Raw genomic sequence first — 22,127 nt, forward strand, 5'->3', positions numbered from 1 at the left:
TTTTTTTCCCTTTATTTCTATACTATTTGTTGTTTCCGAATAATTCATCATGTTAAATGACCATAGTACCCTTATGTCCATCTTTGAAGGTGTCTGCATCTAAGCAAAGTGTTAGGTTTTGTCCCACTAAAACACAGTCCAAGCAAGATTTGGTTATTCTTTTTTCTTTCCTTTTTCCTCTTTTTTGAGATGGAAGGAGGGAGGGGCATGGTCAATGTCCCTATCTACTGAATGCAGGCTGGCCACATGCAGATGAATGCATTTTCCTCCATGTGCTTTTCAAAAGTGAGCCCATTTTCACTTTCATGTTTCAATATATTTTCTACATATGCATTCCTACATTTCCATCCAACCAACCCCACAATGATCTTCAAAATTCTCTCTCTTGGGGAGGGGGGGAGGGGGAGGGGAAGGGAAAAGGTTTCCTAACTTCTTGATCCAAGGGTATGAAAATGAGATGGGGTTTTCAAGAAACATAGTAGTACAAGTACATGATTTCCATCAAGCATGAAAACTACAGGAGATAGAAGTGTCCACATTTTTCACAAGGGAAAGTAGTGGGTGTGCTCTCTTTTCTTTCATTGTGAAAGCAGTGGACATAATTTGATTCCAAAACACTCTCTCTATCTCCTTACCAACTCATTGACTATAGCGCCATACATTCATTCCCCAAAAGTTCAATCAGGGCACCCGCGCCGCTAGTGTGTGACTCAATCCCACAAAAACGGATCACTACCCCCCAAAAGTATACTACACCCTAGTGACTTCACTTTCAGAAAAATAGTTTCAGTACTTCATTAATTTCAATTATATAGCATTAGGAAAAGTCCATTGGTTGTGTATAGCAAACATATCAGTCTTTTTTGAATTCATGATTAATATTCAAGACTTTTCCACCCTTTGACACCCACCAGGAGGTCATTCCAAAGCATGCATCATTACTGTGATTCAACACAAATTTCCCAAATGGCAAAACAAAAAACACCCTAAAATTTGAAAGAAGAAGACCCATTAATTAATAGCAAGAGACTTTTGAGTATGCAATTGACTGAAGCAATGAATGATCAAGAGCTGAATGGATTGAGTTGAAATATGTAGGCTGCGAGGCATTGATGAAAGAGCTAGGTTTATGCTTTGACCTAAAAGTGGGTGCAACTCCCTCACCTTCCATTATCACTTATCTTTTGATCATAACACTAGTAGCAGTGCCTCCATCATTCCCATTTTTCCTCCTCAGTCCCCTTGAAATCAAACATGTGGATGACTTCATTTGCTGCGTACTGTACAATTCAACTATCATCACTAGTCTTATATATATATATATATATATATATATATATGGATGATGCCATCACCCCATTATATAAATATCGGCAAGCCTCATGTCCTCACCATTAATCCCTTCCTTCTCAATCATGTCTCTCGTGTACCTATTGGTTTGTTCGCGTGGAAGCCCCATCTATCAACTTATCTTTCCTCCAATAGAAAAGATTATTATTTACTGATTTTTAAGTCTTGAAAACTCCCTTCCTTCTTTCTCAGTCATGTCTCTCGTGTACCTATTGGTTTGTTCGCGTGGGGGCCCCATCTATCAACTTATCTTTCCTTCAATAGAAAAGATTGTTATCTACTTAATACCTAAAATGATTTTGAAGTCTTGAAAACTTTTGTAACAAGCAAGCATTTGAGCCAAGGGATATTGCATCTCTTCTTGAATATCTTCTATGTTTACTTAATTTTATGATTAAATGTATCATTCAAAGGGTTAATCAACCTATATCTTTGTCAATTGAGAAGATGCCATCATCAAGAAAAGGCTTTTCTTGATTGAAAATGTCATTGCAAAAATTAATACTATATGTTTACTTAATTATTAAGGTTTTGTCGATGTAACATTTCGATTATGTGAGTTATTTTGAGTTTTTAAAAAGTTTTATGATGCATTTGATTACATTCTAAAGTGTTTTAATATTAAGAGGTTTGTAAGTTAGGGAGTGTTTGGTAAAATTTAAGACTTATTATTTAATGACTTAAGTTAATTTTAAATTAAATTATATTTAAGTTGTTAACTTAAAACTTATTACTTAATTGTTATTTAATAAAATTAACTTAAAATTTATTTTAAAGCATCAAATGACATATTTATTCTCATAAATTATAACTAAGACAAAAAAAATTGAATAATAATGAAGGTCGTGAAATAGTAAAAGAGATCGTGAAGATAATTAAGATAAATGAGAATAAAAAGGTAAAATAAAGATGTAAACTTAAAAATAAGTTAATTGTTTTTACTTATTACCTAAAGTTGTTTTTAATTTTAAGTCATATAATTAAATTATTTTATCAAACATACTTAATTTACTTAATAACTGAAATTAACTTATTAAGTCACTTTAAGTTATTAAGTTAGTTTACCAAACATCTACTTAGTTTTTGGAAACCCTTTTAAAAGAGGTTTTAAAAGCTAAAAACATGTTTTATGTACATTAAATATGAAATTTTGGTTTATATTAATATTTTTGAAGAAGAGTTTCATTACTAATTAATTGTATTTGCATAAAATGGATAAGGCTTTTGAAAATATTGAAAAATAAATAAATTAAAAAAAGATCTTTGAAGCATTTCCCTTTTCCAAGCTTAGGTCACTTGCATGGAGGCTGAAAATTTTTTAGATTATCAAAAAAAAGTCAACAAACCATTTTATTTATATGGGTAGAACATGCATGAATATTCAAATGTAGCAATCTTCTTTTGACCTACTTGCTAGAGATTAAAATTCTCAAATATCTCTTGATGGAGTAATCAAATCTGAGTATGGGTACAATGCATTCATCCAAAAGATAAGATTTTCTTCTTTTTTAACTTTTTTTTTTAAATTATTTTTTATTTAATTTAAACCTCAATCTAGCATGTCTCTCTTTTCAAATATTATATATGGTTTTGACTTAAAGATATTAATAACAATAATATCTGATTTGGATGCATATTATCGTCCAATCCACATGATGTCTACATTTGTAGACTTCAACAATAACATTTATATATCTATCAAGCAATGGGAGACCTTTTTTTTCAATAATTCTTGAAGACTTGTTCATTGAAAGGAGCATCGTCGATCTTGTCATTCAATTCACTACAAATCCCGTTGCCTCCGCAATTAGCAAAAACTAAATTAATGTTAATTAATTAAACTCCTCTCCCTCTCAAATCTTACTCCACCCAAGTTGTTTAGTTTATAAACTACATTTTCTTCTAGCATCTCATGAAAGTTTAAAGCATGTTTAACAATAAAAAGGAATAGATTAACAAAGAAAACATACATTAAGAGAATTCTTGAAGATATATGGTTATTATTATCATTTTTAAAAATATCAAAAAAATAAACCCAAGTTCCCCCCTTGGTTATTTTACTATTCTTTTCTCTCAAGTTGGTTTAATAATTTTCTTTCCCTTAAAAACATATCACAAAAGTAAAAGGAGCCCCCCCAAGTTGAATTAGGGAGGAGAGAGAGAGAAAGAAGACATTGTTTTTGAAGCACTTCTATCAAGATATGGAAATGTAGGATGGCTGCCCTACTATTTTCCGACAAGTAAACAAGGGTATCCTTCATTGCCCTTCCATTGGTAGGCAAAAGCCAAATGTAAAAACCCAAAGAGAGAGAGAGAGAGAGAGAGCAATGGTAGTAGTAAAAAAAAAAAAAAAAAACCCTCCACACCTTCCTCTTACTCTCCCTCTTGGCACCAATTTTATAACCCTCCAAAAATCCCAATTGCACCTTTCCCACTATCCATGTGATGTGAATGAATGAATAAGTGGGGTTTCCCTATATTTATGTATTCTCCCATCCCCAATACATTGTATGTACATTATCCATCATTCCCTTTCTTCTCTCAATCTTAAAAAAATATTGTGTCATTTCCAACCTAATAACTTAAGATGGCAATTCCATTCATTTCTTCAAGTAGGAATTAGGAGAAAAACATATTCATAATAATGTATTTTTTGTTTCTTATTAGAAATTAAGAAAAACCCCTCTATGATTTAATGATTTGATTTCAAAATTACATCAACTTTTTCTAAAATGTCCTATATGATTGGTCCTATGTGCCATGACACAATGAGGGTTGTCAATATATCGTAATCCAAAATGGTTGACAAGTATGCATGTAATGGTAGGGTGATGAGCCACTAAAGCCATGCCTCTACCTGCTAAAAGTTGTCCTATCATAATAAATTATTTATTCTATGTTTAAAACATTATTAATTCATAGTACACCCAGAAAGAATTTAGAAAGATAAATCTATGATAACCAACTGTCATGACTCTTTAATCTTTATAATGTATAGTATAAGAAAGGACCTTTAAGTACAAATAAAATAATTATTGAAGGATATATTGATCTCAAATGATCATTGTTAGAATATTTATGAACAACTTGAAATACTTTAGTGCAGGAGATTTTAATTATACATCAATTAAAGTGAATTATTATTTTCTTTCTTGTGGTTTGATGATACTCCAAGCATAAGGGCCCAAAAGAGAGCTCCAATGGGCATTAATACGCCCAAAAACAAACTAACCAGGGAAAAAAGGCCAATAATGATGGATGGCACAGCTTGATTGTTGAAGAAAACAGTGTCAAAGAAAAAGTGTTTTTTTTTTTTGGCAACCAAACATGCCATAAAAGTATCTTTTGCCCACTAAGCTGATATTAGAGAGGGAGAGAGAGAGAGGTACCCTAGGAGTGAAGGGCTTTACGCTCTTCTAGAGAGAGTGGTGCCCTAAACATATAGGACAAAAGGGACCCTTTTATTTGAACAGACCACACGCTCTCTCTATGAGTGTGGTTATGGGATTTATATTAAACAAAGCAATCTCTCTCTCTCTCTCTCTCGGGTTCTCTCTCTGGTTCTTTCTTATTAGAGTATTTGAAATGGTTTGAACATCCCACGAGCCTTACGCCTGCATCTTCATGCTCTTCTTTTAGCCTTATCTCTGCAACTCCACTCTTCAATTATTTCCCTCTTCCTCTCCTCTTCCTGTCTCTGTTTTCTTGTCTCTCTGATCAATCCCAACCCCATCTCCCAAACTTTGATCTCATTAATTAATTTTTCTTCTTCTTCCTCTAACCATGGCTCTAGAAACATGGCTCATCAAAGTCAAGACCGCCATATCCCACAGTTTTGATGCAGTCCGAACTACAACACCCACCACCAAACTGGTGGTGAAAAAGTCCAGTGTTGGAGTCCTAGCCTTCGAGATTGCTGGCCTCATGTCCAAGCTCCTCCATCTCTGGCAATCTCTCTCTGATAAAAGCATAATTCGGGTCCGCAACGACGCTATATCTCTTGAAGGAGTTCGTAAAATCGTGTCCAATGACGAGGCCTTCCTTCTCGGCCTTGCATGCGCGGAAATGGTGGAGAATCTCAGGCATGTTGCCAAGTCCTTCTCCAGAATTAGCAAGCGGTGCGAGGATTTGAATCTCCGATCCTTCGAGCGTTTGTTTGACGAGTTTGCAAACTCGGGTTACGATCCTCATGGGTGGGTGTTGGGCTGGAAGGAGGTGGAAGGGAAGAACAAGAAAATGGATCGGTACGTGACCACCACGGCCAACCTTTATAGGGAGATGGACGAGCTCTCGATAATGGAGAATGGGTTGAGGAAGCTCTTACAGAGTACCGACCATGACGCTTCGATCAAAGAGCAAAAGGTGATTGATCTAGAGCAGAAGATTTTCTGGCAGAGACAGGAGGTAAAGTACCTAAAAGACAGATCTCTCTGGAACAGAAGCTTCGACACAGTTACTTCAATGCTGGCTCGATCAATCTTCACAGTTCTAGCAAGAATCAAGCTTGTTTTCGGAATCGGCCATGGATATCCAGCTTCTCTCCCTCGAAGTCTCTCAGCTTCTGCCACTGTCCACCCCTCTGAAAACCCTAGTTCCTGCAACTTCGTCTCCGGGCCATTGAAAAGCCCCAGACTAGAAGAAAAGAAAGACCACCATGCTCATACTTTCTTCGACCTGAATTCCAAGCTCCTAAAGCCACCTCCAACCACCTTAGGCGCCACTGCTCTAGCCTTACACTATGCCAACTTGATCATAGTGATAGAAAAGATGATAAAATCTCCTCAATTGGTGGGGGTGGATGCGCGGGACGATGTGTATGGCATGCTGCCGGATAGTATAAGATCATCCTTGAGGGCTAGATTGAAAGGAGTAGGGTTTTCGGCGAGTGATCCGGTGCTGGCCGGAGAGTGGAAGGATGCTTTGGGGAGGATTTTGGCGTGGTTGTCGCCATTAGCACATAACATGATAAAATGGCAAAGTGAAAGGAGCTTTGAGCAGCAGAATTTGGTGCAGAAGACCAATGTCCTTCTACTGCAGACACTGTACTTTGCAAATAAAGAGAAGACCGAAGCTGCCATAACTGAGCTGCTAGTGGGGCTCAACTACATTTGGAGGTTTGAGAGAGAGATGAACGCTAAGGCCTTGTTTGAATGCTCCAACATCAATGGGTCATTGTCGAATTTGCAGAATTCCAGCTGAGGGAGATGGGCATGGGGGCTTTTCATCTTTTTCTTAGTTCTAATTTTTCTATTTTTCCATCATTTTGTTGTGGTTGGTGTACCAGAGGGTATGTTTTGTTTCGGACCCTGATCTGTATATGCTAATATAGATGTCTCTGTAAATGATATGTTTCATTGTTTTGAGCTATTTTTCAAGACAATTGAAGGGTTTTGTCTTTTTTGTCATTTTTATTTTCCAAGGAAACATGCTTCTCATCTTGCCATTTTATCACTTTCTCTTAATTATTAGCTTGGGACCTTGGGTTTTTCTTTAAATTTTGAAAATAAAATACTTTATTGTCTATTAAAAACATTTATACATTGGATCATGTCCATAAATGTGAAGCATCTTCAATAATTAAGCCTTCTTAGAATGCTGCAAATCCGAAAGGAGACCATCATTTGGGCTACCATGATATATGAAATCCAACCTCCAATTTGGGCAACCCATTTCTGGGTTTTCAATGTGTATGCAGTTCTGAAAATTATTAGAAGTGATACAAGAATTGGACAAAATCCACTTTTGCCTTTGAGCATGCTTAAACATCTGCCCACTTGCCTTACTGCTCAAGTTTCAGAAAATGCCCCACTTTCCTCACTTTTGTCCCAATAGGAAGATACCAGAAAAGATGGGGGAGGCATGCCATGTTATCATCTGTCATTCTCACTTACTCCAATTCTCATTTCCATCAACTTTTCTACTTCATTCTGGACACTTCTAAGGTTCCTTAAATCATTTCTATGTACCAGTTTCAGGTTTGCACTCTTCTCCACAAATTTGACAAACTTTTTTTTAGCAATTTCACAGTAGTAATTACCATAAACAGAAAGAGTACATATGCATGATTTTTGTGAAGAAGTTTTGGGCCAGGCTTGGTTTCATCGATTTAAGCCTTGGGTTGATGGTTGATGCCCAGTGGAGTTATTACCCTCACCCACTTAGCCCAAGGAGTACTTACTTATATGGGGCCATGATGCCCAATTGGCTGGCTAGCTAGATCCATGTTGGGGCTCAGCAAAGGAAACCTGGAACAATAATAATATTGTGAGCCAAAAAATATCAAATTGGGAAGCATGTTAAAAGGCCTAGAGTTTTGTTTTCTGTTGGTAGCAAAGCCTAATGTAGATTGAGGGGATTTAACCCTGGTTGAAGGGGACACTGAATTGTGGTGATAGTCAGCCCATGACTGATTTCTGAAAGAAATAATGTGGCAGCACAGCAGAGTAAGATTGGGTTTGAGAGTGTTTTAAAAGTGTTTTTAATATTTTTTAATATAAAAATTTTCAAGTATTAAAAATATTAAAAGTGTTTTTTAAAATTACTATTAAATGCACTCTAAAAACTCGTTTCTCAGTGTTTTTAAAAAACTCTAAACACACTCTAAAACAGTTTTTTGTGTTTTCAGAAAAAAAAAAATTGTGTTTGGAAACTGAATTCTGTAAAACAGTTTTTGTTCTAAAAAAAAAAACATGTTTAGTTGAGTTAATAAAAAAGTTTTTTAGAATAAATAAAATAAAAAAACATATTTAAAAGTTATTTTTTTAATTAATAAAGTGTTTTCTTTCATTAACTTGATATTATAAATATATAAATAATTTTCATATGCACAATTTTAAATTAAAAAAAATTATTCAATCTTAAAATTTTTATACGAGTTATAATTTTCTTAAACAAATGATGATTTTATAACCATGTGTAAGTATATTAATTTCAATCATTTAAGGAAGAAGAAATGGCTTGTGGATGGGGGTGTGGTAATTGGGTGGAGTTTACCTTTGTGAAAAATAAAAAAATAAAAAAATAAAAAATAAAAAGAAAATACGAAAAACAATCTATGCTTTGAACAGTGAAAAAATAATGAAAACATCATTTTATTGTTTTCAAAAAAGTGGTTTTTGAGAACATGAAAAACACAAAAAACAAAAACACATCCTCTTTCTCAAATAAGTTTTTTGTGTTTTTTATTTTCAAGAACAAAAAACAGTTCTTGAAAACAAGAACCAACATGTCCTACACCTCCATTTTATTCTTGTTTCACATGATGTTTTTTGCTAGTCAAAAACCTCATCATTGTTAGTTTTCGCTAGTGTTAAATCTCAATCGTTGGCAAAGAGAAGCCAAAAGTTATTCAAGGAGGATGAAAAATGTAAAAGTTACCAATAATTATTAAGGCTATTTGATTGAAAAAGGGTGAAATCATCTCTGTTTTCTTATTTTAACCCTAAAAAATATTTATTTTGGTAAAAAATAATTATTTTGGACAAAAATACCCTCACATTTTTTTTATAAAAATAATTTTTTCTTTTAAAATACATATTTAAATAATCAATATGTTGAGGGGTAGGTATGTCAAAAACAGATTATTTTTCAAGATGAAAAATTAGGAGGTTAGATTGACAAAAAATAAAAACCCATCCATTATCAAGTTCTCTTGTTATATCAAAGTTTCAATTATATAGAGGACATCTCTCAATTACTTTAAAAATTTTTGCTTTCTAACAAAATTTTGATATTAATTTACTTATTTAAATTTTTGTTCTCATGACTTATTTATTTGAAAGAAAATCCCTTTCTCAACAAATCATCATCTATGGTTGAATTTTATAGAAATATTGACAAAAATTTCAATATTAGTGAAAATTATTAAAAAGAAATTGCAAAATTATAGAAATGCGTAAAAAAAAATGGAAATATTACATAGATTTTTTTGGAGAAAATTACTTAATCTTTACTTCTCACCCAAGCTGATAAGGAGAATGTATATTACAGGTTGGGGTCGTCTACATTTGTTGCAATAACCATTGCTTCCCATTGAAAGCCCATCACAACACCTAAGGCAGTTCCAACTTAAATGTCTCAGTTGTGGTGAAAGGACAGTCTCCTCATCTGCAATATCTTTGGAGAAACCGAACCCTATTGCCTGTCCCTAATATTTTGCATTTGTTGGCTTGATGCACAGATTCCAGATGCGAAGACAGTAACAGATATGGTAGATGAAGAGGCTGTTGAGTCGATAGAAGCCCAGGGGTGCGGGGCAAAAGTACTTCATGGAGAGGGTGCATTGGAGCAATTTCTTCATGAAACAAAATCCAACAATCCCTTGGTATGTTTTCCTTATGCCCCCATGTAGATGGATCCTTCTGACCTTGGTTTTTAGCCAAAAACTTCCCTTCATTGTCATTGTTTAAGGGCCTCGGCAACAATTTCAAACTACCTCAAGTCTAAAATCTCACCACCACCACCATCCCATGATACAAATTGGGAAATTCCAAATTACTGAACGGTATCACACTTTTAAATAAAATCGAACCGTTTAAGAATATGATTTTGAATCTAAATCTTAATCAATGCTCAAAAAACCAGACTAACTAGAAATCAAAATCTTTTTTACAGAAAGAAAACATTTTATCCTTGTTAATTGTTTTCCACTGAAAAGACATTGCAAGCATCCAGCAACCAAGTGCAGACAATTACCATCACTGCTACATATGGGATGTGGTTTCTTATGGGGATCAGGTCCTACGTTCTGAGGAATCAGTGATCCATTTATGCTTAAAACCTACAAGTTTTAACAGCCAAAAATTGAAGTTGAAGTTCAATAAGTAAAGGATTTGAGAATGACCTGACAGGTAAATGTAACTTAATAGAGAAGCACCATGAGGGTGAAGCTGGATTACAGTGAATACAGAAAAAAATATATATATATATATAGTCCCAAAGCAAACCAAGAGAGAGAAGGCAAAAAAGAACAATTTCTTTACACTTGCTTTTCAAAGTCTCAAATTGAAAGGGGTGGTGGAAATCATGCCTTTTTCTCTCCATCAAGAGGCACCATGCCAAACTCAAAACAGATGTCTCCCCCTTCATTATTCCTCTCAGGGCATTCCAACCAAATAATGCAGGACCCAAGCGACCCAAATAAGGTGAAGAAATGGATGAAGAGATGGCTTATAGACCGTTCACTTGAATTGCACGCCCAACCAACAGTTAACAGAGCTCCATCCTTGACTATTTATCAGAAGTTAAAATCCCCCCTCCCCCCAACTCTCAAGCAACAAAAAGTTTTTTTTTTTTTTTTTTGGTCAATTAAAAAAATGACGTAGTATTATATATTACAAAAAAAAATGTCACTTCTGGAGGATCACGGATCCTGAGCATCAGCTGGGGTCATTTCCTCCTCAAAATAGAACATCCAGGCAGATTTTATACGAAAACACCTCTCGAAATCTCTACACCTCAACCCAAGAAGACTGAACACCCTTCATAAAAGATGTTTTACCAATCTTTTTCACTTTATAAACATCCCTTCCACTAAAGTTTCTAATGGGTGGGCTATAGATTTCCAAATGCTCCTAAGGATTCCTAAATTTTCATTATATTATAATCGGTTTGCCCATTCATCCACAATTTTTCACCATTCCCTGTTACCATTTTTTTCTCTGCTTCTCATCTTATCTCAAACTTCAAATGTTCTAATTTGTCCAATCTGATTCATTCTAAGATGCAAATTAACCACAAACAGCAGGACAATTGTTCTGTAACCTCAGGAGTTAAACGGTACATTTAAATCCCTGAGAGAGAACAAGTTCCTACATGCATTGTCATCAACAAGGTAGAAAGGAAGAACTCCATAAAAGGAGAAGACAGAAGGTAGAACTCACTTTATATTATAATTGTAAATAAGTCCCCTTTTGGTACCCTTCGTATAAGTCCTATATACCTTACAAGACAGACCAGCAAATGAAACTAACTTTTCAGAAATTGGAACAATACCTGGATGAATAAAGAATATGAAGGCGGCATCTGAAGTTTCACATTACCCTTAACGAAAGTATATCGAACCTGCGAAATGCGGCAGCATCAGAAACATTAGAAGCATAAAGGAGACCAATCTTTTTTTTTTTTTTGGTAGGCATAATTCATCACTTGATTAAAAGAAAGAGAAGAGAACAGAAGAAAAGAAATAAATAAAAGGCATCATGATATGATATTCATACATGCTAGCACCAGAAACATACAGGAGTTCACACTGAGAAATCACAACCATCCAAATCTGGGCAGGAATTGAGGATACTTCAATAGTTATTTAGGATAGCAATAATTTCTACATCCAAATCTCCACAAATTTGTTCTCACCCACCAAAAAAACAAAAAAACAATACAAAAAAGCAGATAATCCTTCTTGGAACATAAAATCCTAGTCCAAAAGGTTTCAGCAGCATGGCCAGTTCTCCTAGCATCATTTATTGCCCTTCAGACCTGTCCATAACAATTATGTAAAATGCTGATCACCAAGTCCTAGTGAAGGACCAGTCTGACAGGTCCAACCAGTAGAGTGGGCCCATGTATCAAAACATTACTGGTTTTCACATATAAACACTTTCCTCCATGAAGCATCCAATGAAGATGGCATATATAAATAACAGGGCATGGCTATCATTACATTCATTCCCATGGTTCTTACATAGGACACTGGTATTGGACAGTACAAAAACCTTAAGAACAGTCCCTAACTGTGACCATAGGATTATGAGTAATGAATTCAAACTCAGCATCTTATGAAGTTTTATGGACTGGCCGAAAACATATTCGCAAAAATGCCTTCTATGTAATTACATTGACGTTTTCAGAAGTGAAGACACTTCTCTTGTCAGAGGAGATCCTTTCAGAGGTTCTTCCAGCAGATGACATGCTTTTGGTATTGCCAGTACCCCCTAGTTTCTTTGGAATGGACCGCTGCATGATTCGGATGGGAATACCCCCCAAATCAAAGTCTTCCTTCAAAGACTTTGTCAAGAACCTGAGGTCTGTATTTGAGAGCTGTGTCTTCCCACCCATAAAGGCAACAAAAGTTGGGGGCCGAGCCTTCACCTGGGTGAAGTACTTGATCTTGGGTTGTGCAGCCTGATCTTTCCAAGAATGCCTGCTCATAACCTAGAGAGAAGCAAAGCGAAAGAGAGATTAAAACCCAACTTGCATATTTGAAGGATGGGCAGGACTAAAGGGATTATTGTCATACTGACCTTGCGCAACCAACGGTTAAGACGAGCAGTTGACAATCTTAAACACCATTTTTCATATGTATCAATGACCTGGCGCATCACAGATATTCTTCCCCTTCCCTCTAATGCTGAAATGAATACAACTGGTATTCCTGTAACCTGCAGACAAACGATATGAACCCGAAACCAATTAATTTATATTTCTGAAGGTTATGTGGTACATAACAGAAAGGCAATGGAAGATCTGTAATGTTCTTTTAGAAATATAAAACAAAACATAATATCGCTTTCTTTTTCTATAACATTGAGGAGATTAGTTGAGGACTAGCAAGTCAAGACTAACAATCAACATGATAAAATTCTCTCTTCACCTCTCTCAAACCAAAACTTAACACCTGATATTGGAGATTATAGATCCCTTTTAGCCCTCATGAAATTCAGGTGCATTTCCAAGACAACCAGGTGGGTGATAATCCAGCCAAGAGGGGGTCACTGTTACGCAAACTTTTATGGTTTACTTTAATCCCTCATGAGTTCTAGCAGTTTTGGGGTCTTCGATTTCTTTTCTTTTTTTGTTTGTTTAGTTGTACAGCTTTAATCTTTTAGGCTCAATGGTTCCTCATCCTTCTATTGTATTATTCTCTCTTCAATAAATTTGTCTCATCTTGAACATGTAAACACCACTAAGAAAACAATAACTTCTTCAATCCTTATACCAACATCCAGAAGCTAAAAAAATAACATGTAACAAGTTGTCTACTCAGAGAAATGCAACTGAAAAAAATTGCGATAAGGGAAAAAAACAAGAGTTCTCTGGGTAGATGCAAGAACAAAAGTTATTGATGGTAACAAAAATAACCTTAGACATCTAAAGCAACATACTGACACTAAAATTAGATAAATTGACAAACCTGGGGTATAACCATCTGAATTTCTTCAGGAACCGCTTCCATGACCTTCTCATATAACTTAGAATTCTTTCTCCCTTTTAGAAGGTCCATTTTGTTCACAATTACAACTAAACCACGCCCTTCTTCCACTGCTCGTCTAGCTATGACTACTTCAGCATGCTTCATACTGCTTCTAGCATTTGCAATCTATCATCACAGAGAAAGAGGAAAAAATTTGTTATAAAGAAGAAATCCCCTCCAGGTAACAACTTCTAAAAGTACATAGGAGGAAGAAAAAAAAAAAAAAAAAAGTGGCATGGGGAAGGATACTCTTGTGCAAAGGCAATTGCTTCCAAAAGATAAAAAGGCATGGACACCAGTTCACAAGATAAGGACCAGCTAATGCAGTTGAGTCAGGAATACCAATCCCAAGTTAGAACTGCACAGCATTTTATAGTTGTATCATTATCTCCAACAGACAGAATGACATGCCCCACAATTTTTTGTAAGATTATGGGAGAAGTAGTTCAGGAAGTTGGTTCAGAGAGAGTAACATCACTCTGTGATTTACTACTTCCTATGCGATGGGACTAAGAAAGAATGAATAACCATGTTTTAAGAAAAGTAAGGCATAGCCAACAAATGAAGTTTTTCTTAAGCCAACTTAGCTAATTATCCAAAATTAGTTTTCGGATAAAAAAAATATCCAAAATTAGTTTCATGTATGATATAGCCCAAATCTTCAACAACACAATATAAAGACACAGAAAACCCAATTTCTAGGCAGAGAAGTAGCACAAACTTCTTAATAAGTTAAATAGAGAGCAGGACAAAGATGATAACATCAAGTTCTTCTAGTGGTAAAAAGTCTTCCCTCGATTCCCAGTCACAAGATTTGATTCAGATGTCAGGCACCAGTACCAAATTAAGAAATCAATGAATAGCACATAAAGCAAGTATGCTGCACATGCAAACCTCAGATAGTTTTGCTTAGGGGAAGATACTGTCAAAAGGAAGCTAAAAAATCAGTTGCAAAGAATTATGGAAACTGAGAGGATGGACTTCAAGGTGGAAGTGGAACTCTCAATTTTAAATTGACAAAGTTCTTTTGTTTTCCTTAGGAAAGGTATGTTTATTTCATGTTGTCATACAAAAAGATAAGATCTTTATCTTGCTAATAATCTTAAAGAAAGGCCTGAACATCATTTCCATGCCAGCTGTACATCATTTCCATGCCAGCTGTTAATGGCTGAGGGAATAGGTCAGGTGGCTAGGATAGTAGGGGCAAAAATAACACAGCTGCATTTCTGTAAATAGTTACTATCTTTGTCTATGTATTCATGTTTCTATTTATTAGGATAAAAAATACTCAATAGCCTGACCGACATCATTTCTCAATCGGTTCCCAGCAGCCAGGCATGCAACAATAACAGGTGTCACTCCCACTAAATATGCACATAAACAACCACTAGCAGATATACAATTTTCTGCATTGATCACCAGACACAATTGGCCATTGGTCCAAAACATAAAAGGGAAATTGCATATATCGTGTACATCTAGTAATTACGAAAAACAGCAAAAGAACAGTCCACTTGGTCAGAGAAGGCATAAGATTTCAATCTTCAGCACCTGTGCAGAAATCTATGAATATCACAGGTTCATCATGATGTCATGAACACATAGAAAGAACAAAACTCATGACACACCTCTTCTGCATCAAGGACCAAAGCAACTACATGAGCCCTCATAATACTTTTTCTTGATTGCATTACGCTCAAGGATGCCGGTCCTTTCTCCTGCTTTGTCCTTTGCAACCAACCTGCAGTGTCAACCTAAATAGCAAACCCAATAACATCATTCAGTACATTTGTTATTTAGAGATCAGTCCACATTTAAAGTCACAAGCAGCAATAAATGATATAAAAATAAAAAATTTTAACACGCTATAGCCAGACCCCACTGAATATCTTATAGACAGGAAATCATAGGGTATAGTCCAAGAAGAATTGAATGGAAAGAATTCACAATCAGGACCATACTAGGGTCCCACTGCATTTCATAACAAAAAAAAAAGAAAGAAAAAACACCTAATATGCTAAAGATAAAAGAAACAAGTAGTAAAGCAAGCTAGTGAAGAGAAAAAAAAGGCAAATTAAAAGGGGTACTTGTTACTACAACAGGGCATGGATGGAGACAAGACAGCTTGCCAGAGCCAGAGGAAAAATGCATAACTGTAGGTAAAAGTATAGGTTGACATGAGGAATTGGTAACAGAACGCAAGTGAATTACAAAAATGGACCTTGCAAATTCAGGAAGAGAAATGCAAAATAAATCAAAACAAAATAAAATAAAACTCAGAGAGGTACAAAAACAAATTTGAGTTTTGTAAGTTCTGATTTCTGTTAACATTTTTTCAGTTCCTTTAGAAAGTTACATTTAAGATATCAACCAAGAAATTTTCAAGATCTAAACCATGCCTTGGGGGTTTGATATACTCCAAATGTGTGATGTTTGATGCAGAAGTGGTTCGATGATGACTTACAATGAAAAAAGAATGTGCAAAGCATGAAAATTTTATATTTACCAGATAAACAGTACGCCCTTGAAATTGAAACTGAGCTCTTACTGAATCTCTTGTCAAACCAGCTTCTGGCCCCACCAGAACACGATTTTCTTGCAATAATGTGTTCAGTAAGGTTGACTTCCCAACATTGGGCCGCCCTACAATCGCTAACTGTAACGGCGACTTAGACTCCTCAACGTCACAGGAGCTATTTTCCTGACTACCTTTATCTAGGATTAGTACAAAGGCAAAGCAGGTATAAAAATGAGAGGATGACAACATAAATGCTCAGTCCATCAAAAAAAAGAAGTTAAAAAGATGATGATCCCCCAAAAAATAGATAGGCCATCATTCCACCCTACGGCAGAAGAACAGAAGGTGAAAATTCTGAGTGATTAGAAATATAATGGTTTAGATTAGATTTCTCATATGATAATAAAATTAAGAATGACACAGTGACAGAAAACCATTACACAATATTGCTTTCATATAAACAGTAGCACTGATATATTAGAAGTTTAAGTTGAAAGGACCAAATCAACAACAGAATTGCCAATCTTATATTCCTAGACAGGAGCATATGTAATCTTATTAGTCACCATGAAGAACACATAACAGCTTCCTTTGTTTCTTATTTCTCGTTGTCTCCTTTTCCCTTTAAAGATAAAGCATAGGAAGAAAACATCTTATAAAGGAAAAGAAAGGATCCATCAAAAGTATGTGTGCCCACACTTATAAATAACAAAGAACATAATAGACCAAGATAAAGAATGGATGGAAACATTCCTACCAAAAAGAAAGGAAACTTCAGAAGCAAGCACACATAACACACATCTACAGTCACACATAAGCACATGCAAGCGCCCCAGATGCAGCTGCATAGATGGAAGAGACTTGAGCCTCATCCAACCAACACAAGATGCACAATGAATACCAGACCCAATTAAAGTACACAAAATGAAATCCACCCAATGACAAACATATCACCACCACCAACCCAGCCAACCCCCTATCCCTCTCTCTAAATTGGATCAGAAAAGGAACACCAGAAAACCACTGAACTAATATTACCAATAGTCAGATCCTCCCATTCCCTTCCTCATCCTCAAAATTAGCAGTTTCTCTCTTTCCAAATTGCCTGAAGAATCACAAACATGTTTAATTTCCATATATCACTTACCTTCATGCTTCATGCTAGGAAAACCAATCCACCTACTTCTTCATTTTGGGCGTGAAGCAATGAATCCCAAAGCAGAGGAATGGCTTTATACTTGCTATTTTAATATAATGAAATCCTTGTTTCAAAAATTTAAATATATATATATATATGATCTAAAAATGTCCTCTTACACACATGCATCAAACATAACTCTAGATTTCTTAAACCACCTACTAGATGACTATTTAAGGTCATGAGTGCCATTTTTAAGACCATTAGCTTTACAAAGCACCCTAGGTTTCCTCATATATTCCTTTTTTGATATTCTCCATTACTCTCATAGTTTCTTTTTCACTGCAGCTCCTTGTAGTGCTAATTAGATTGTTGAAAACTTGAAATTAGCAATTGGCCTTCTACCATTCCCTTACACACCTTCATAGATTCTCATATTTGTAGGACAATATATGTCATCATTCTAGAGCAAAAATGGAGTATCACCCAATTGACCTTGTCAAATTAACACCATTTGGAAAATATTTTAAAAAGAAATGAATTGGTTATAAAACCACTTTTAGAACTGTTGAATTACTAATTTTCCTAAAAGCTTAAACTTATAGGATTTGAACCCACAATGAACACCATGCTCTCTAACACCGTCCCTCACATACAACTCCATACCCATGCATGGAGAGATGCATAAGCCCACATAGGTGATAGGCCCATAAACAAACAAACCACAAACAGCCTCCTTTGGGCTTACACATGGGCTCAATAAATTGGAAATCTAAACATACGATGAAGTTTGAAAACATGACCTCCCACCAAATGCATGCCTTTTTGAAGTACCAATTTTCTTAAAAGCTTAAGCTTGAAGGATTTAAGCCACAATGAAAATCACGCTTGCTAGCAAGCAGCTCCACTCTCATTTCTTATATCCCAAATGTAAATCATGCAAGCAACACCGCTACCAGTGTGATTCAGAAGTAGGGTACACAATCCCGTTGCCTTCCAAAATCCACACTCTGTCTCTATAGGAAATCAAGATTTTCCTTATACATATAAAAGGATATCAAAAGATACAAACCACAGACCTAACTGCACCCCAAAGCATTACAATATCCTGTGGCAGAGCCACCTTATGCCCAGGAGGGGGAAGTGCCCCACCTGAAACTATAAAAAATTTATACATGAAATAAGGATTTGCACCCTTTTAATAGGTTTTGAAGGATTTCACGGCTACCATTAGGTTCCATGAAGAAGTTTTGGCATTAAATAGACAGCATATGCAACCTTTTTTAAACCACAATGCTCTTTGAGAATTTCCCAATTAAGTCAAACAAAAGCCATAGAAGTGACTTGTACAAGAAAGTGATGAAAGCAGGTTTTATTTTCTTTTTTCCCCCATACTAAAGCCCTGGAAGAAGGTGGATGCTCCCAAAATATACACATATAAATATCAAAAAACTTATGCAACAGTTGGAAGAATTTATCATGAAAGCACGAGAATGCAAATTTCAGCTTGTAGAATCAACTCCTTAAGGAATGAGGCTTACCATCTAAGACCTGGAGCATGTGGTCCTCAAGCAAAGGCCTAAGAGATTCATAAAGTTCTGCCATACCAAGGCCAGTCTCTGCAGATATAGCAATAGGATCCCCAAACCCCAATTCATAAGCTTCACCAGCAGCTGCAGCAAGCAAGCCGGCACCATCATCAAGTGATTCAGATTTATTCATCACTAAGATAGTACAGATTCCAGGTGCATGTCTACGCAACCACTTTCCAACCTCCAAATCCATGGGATGAAGTCCAGCTCTAGCAATAATTTAAGATCAATGAAGTAAATGGAATTTGCACTCAAAAGGAACAAAGGATAAGAATTGATGGTTTAGCAACCAGCATTCTTGTGTGTTATGACAATACACTACAAAATTCCATGGGGAAAAAGGAAACCTGTAAAGTTGACCGAATTCCTAACTAACCATATGCAACCTGTTTACATAACATATAACAAATGCACTCAAAGAATCCACCAGCATCCAACATATAGCAGTTAATTCCCATAATAATTCATGAATCATCCCAATACATACACAACAACCACATATGATTCTTCTTTTTCCAGCATGCCCTGATTCAATCCCTCTCAATTTTCATTCTTGGAATTTTCGACTTATTCACCAAAATTTCCAGTTTACATTTCAGAGTTTAAAAATACCACAGGCACTGGATGATTCCTGAATCCTGAATTCATAATTATGTGTAATAAAAAATTCAGCCAAATTGCACAATCAAAAATTCAATCTAAAACTCAACCATGAAACTAATATGATTTTTTTTTCTTTTGTTAGGCATCCGTGAAACCAACCTCACGTCTATCAGGAAGATCGCAAATTGAGACCTTGCTAGCACATTTGCAGTCATGTCTGCAGTTCTGCCAAGAATAGAACCTGAAGTTGCCGCCATTTCTAAGCCAGCCGAATCCAATACCCTAAATCGCAAATCACCCAATTTGGCAATGCCTTCCCGGAAGTCTCGAGTTACGTGATCATCAGGAGTGTTGTACACAAGAGCCTCCCTTCTCCTAATCAAACTACAATTGCCCAAAAACAATTAACTAAATAGCCAGCAATAATAAAACATTTACATCCAAAACACCAACTTTTCAATTGCTTCAGTTTAGTATCAACACTAGTATTCCTCAAGAGAACAGATGGAGCACCAAAGCTAAAACCTTACCGGTTAAACAGTGCTGACTTGCCTACATTTGGGCGCCCTACAAGAATTACAGTAGGCAGCAGGTTGACATCAACTTTAGTGAACTCCACCAAATTTTTGTTCCCATCTTTGATTTGTGGCCCATCAGTAGGGGCAACATCATCAAAACCAACATTTGAATCTTCTAAGTTATCAATTACATCATCAGATTGAGTTGGATTCAACAATATCTCTTCTGCTGATCTAGATAGTGTGCTAAATCCATAGTTAACCGTAAAAGGAAAATTCAAGTATGTGATTAAACCATAGTAGCTGGGTCTCAGAGGTGCCGTTCCAATTCCATTTATGCCCAACACATCAAATAACGACCCTGAGTAGCAACACACCATCAATTAAAAAATTGAAATTCACCTTCTTGTAGGATATTAAAAAAGTAATAACACCCCTTATGGCATATGTAAAACATTACCAAATGCGACCTTTGCATCAGCAAAGGGGGTTCTCCTTGTGTAAAATTTGGGAACATGATTGCTTAGAGGAGTGGCCCTGCAACCACAACACCTTGCTGGGGCTGAAAGCGCTCGAGCCCATGAGCGATGCATTACCCAGTAACACTCCCACCTGAAAAACACCACCCACTTGTGATATTCAATTTATTATAAACGAAAAGGGCAAATTGAGACACACCCACATACCTATGAAGAGAATCTTGACAAGTTACCTGGACTTGAAGGAGCCTCAGAGGATTATTGACATGCCCTCAAAACCTAGTTCAGCTTGAACGAGTTAGAAAGAAATTATCAGAAACAACTGCGAAGAGGAAACCAAACCCAAAAGGCAAAAATTCAATCAAAATTTGAAAGAGATAACACTCAAAAACCCACCTCCAGAGAACTAAGTCACAGTGAGGATAACGTACCTCAATGGATGAAATGAGAATGAGAAACCATTCGACAACGAATTTGGTTGAGAGGGTTTACAATGGATTTGTTCTCCGATTGCGGCCGTCAATGGGTGTTTGAGACTAGGAACGAGCATTTGAGCCTGGGCTTTTGAGGAAGTTCTACTGGTTTTAATCGACTTATTCCATTTGAAAACAATTTAAAAAAAAAAAAAAAAGAGGTAATTAGGTCTTTTCCACTCCAATTTTGATCCATCAATAAACAAATTTTAGGTTTAAAAGTATAAGATTATTGAAATAAAACTAAAAATTAAGTATTTAAAAATATTTTTAATTAAAGAAATATAAATTCATAAAAACTATTATTATATTTTACTTTAATTTTCATAACAGAATAAGGGATCTTTAACAAAAATTTGGTCTCAACTGGTCTGATTTATGCGTTATCAAATACTTAAAATTCTGGAAAAATTTGTACCATAAAATACTGGAGGGGTAGAACAAAATAGTTTCATTTTCATATGGTACCCAAAGAAAATTGACTTCTTATTGAAAACAATTTTTTGTTATTTAAAAGGGAAAAAAAATGTTTTATGATTCAGAAAACACATTTAACAATCTTTCTTACAATAAACAATTTAATATCTATATTATATATATATTATTTTTTAGAATAAATTTAAGGTGTTTTGAAATGAAAATATAGAAAATATTTGAAAAACTATTTAAAGGAAAATTACTTTTTATATTTAAATTTTTTAATAGAATTTTATTTGGGGCCATTTTTAAGAATTATTGTTAAAAACTAATTTTTGAAAATTGCATTCGAAAAACTTTTTCACACATTCTCAAAAATTTGAAAATACTTCTATTACTAGACCGTAAAAATGAAAACATCCTTTTATTATTCTTAAAAAAATGATTTTTAAGAACACAGAAAATATAAAAAACAAAAATACATTCCTTCCTCAAACAAGGTTTTTATGTTTTTTGTTTGTAAAAACAAAAAACAGTTATTGAAATTAGCAACCAAGCATGCCTTAAGCCACCATAAACAATTTTTGGCGATTTTTTATGTTTTCACAAAAAGACCAGATAAAACCTCTAAAAAATCTCCATATTTCTTCTCCAGCCAATATTTCTCCGATTTTTGGCGAAATTTTTTGATATTTTTTCCGTCAACATTTCGCCCCCTCTTTCGTTTCGGGACGCCCAAAACATGAAATTTCGGGGAAATTTCGGCGATTTTCAACCATGATTTGGGCTAATCTAAAGCCTGTGGATTTTGTGGGCGTTACTGTTTGCCTCCGGTTTTCACTTGGC

The 22,127-nt window shown here is 35.4% G+C and overlaps 2 protein-coding genes across 12 annotated transcripts; one reads left to right on the plus strand and one right to left on the minus strand.

The window, feature by feature from the left end:
- The first annotated feature begins 4,841 nt into the window (after positions 1-4,841).
- Positions 4,842-6,755, plus strand: LOC100256698 (protein PSK SIMULATOR 1). The gene has a single exon (XM_010664071.3). It carries the CDS (start codon positions 5,134-5,136, stop codon positions 6,547-6,549), a length of 1,416 nt encoding a protein of 471 aa, XP_010662373.1. The 5' UTR covers positions 4,842-5,133; the 3' UTR covers positions 6,550-6,755.
- Positions 6,756-11,984: 5,229 nt separating this feature from the next.
- LOC100251571 (uncharacterized) lies at positions 11,985-21,019 on the minus strand. 11 transcript variants are annotated; one of them, XM_059733614.1, is made up of 11 exons: positions 20,823-21,019; positions 20,625-20,670; positions 20,373-20,524; positions 19,925-20,273; positions 19,554-19,778; positions 18,741-19,000; positions 16,050-16,252; positions 15,172-15,297; positions 13,484-13,669; positions 12,594-12,731; positions 11,985-12,504 (listed from the first exon to the last, which is right to left on the minus strand). In XM_059733614.1, the coding sequence occupies exons 3-11, from the start codon at positions 20,503-20,505 to the stop codon at positions 12,175-12,177; spliced, it is 1,950 nt and encodes a 649-aa protein (XP_059589597.1). In that variant the 5' UTR covers positions 20,506-20,524; positions 20,625-20,670; positions 20,823-21,019; the 3' UTR covers positions 11,985-12,174. The 11 variants fall into 11 exon arrangements, with proteins under 11 accessions (XP_059589597.1, XP_010662368.1, XP_010662372.1 ...); XM_010664066.3 differs by having other exon boundaries at positions 16,050-16,258; XM_010664070.3 differs by having other exon boundaries at positions 20,599-20,670.
- Positions 21,020-22,127: the final 1,108 nt, after the last annotated feature.

This window comes from Vitis vinifera, chromosome 16, assembly GCF_030704535.1.
Source record: "Vitis vinifera cultivar Pinot Noir 40024 chromosome 16, ASM3070453v1".
NCBI classification, from domain to species: Eukaryota; Viridiplantae; Streptophyta; class Magnoliopsida; order Vitales; family Vitaceae; genus Vitis; species Vitis vinifera.

Coding starts and splice junctions, on each gene's coding strand:
- LOC100256698 (XM_010664071.3), top strand. CDS start 5,134: ATGGCTCTAGAAACATGGCTCATCAAAGTCAAGACCGCCATATCCCAC.
- LOC100251571 (XM_010664066.3), bottom strand. CDS start 20,505: ATGCATCGCTCATGGGCTCGAGCGCTTTCAGCCCCAGCAAGGTGTTGT. Junction 19,779..19,924: donor AAGTCAGCACTGTTTAACCG/GTAAGGTTTTAG, acceptor GGGCAATTGTAG/TTTGATTAGGAGAAGGGAGG. Junction 13,670..15,171: donor TGGTCCTTGATGCAGAAGAG/GTGTGTCATGAG, acceptor CTGTGATGATAG/ATTGCAAATGCTAGAAGCAG.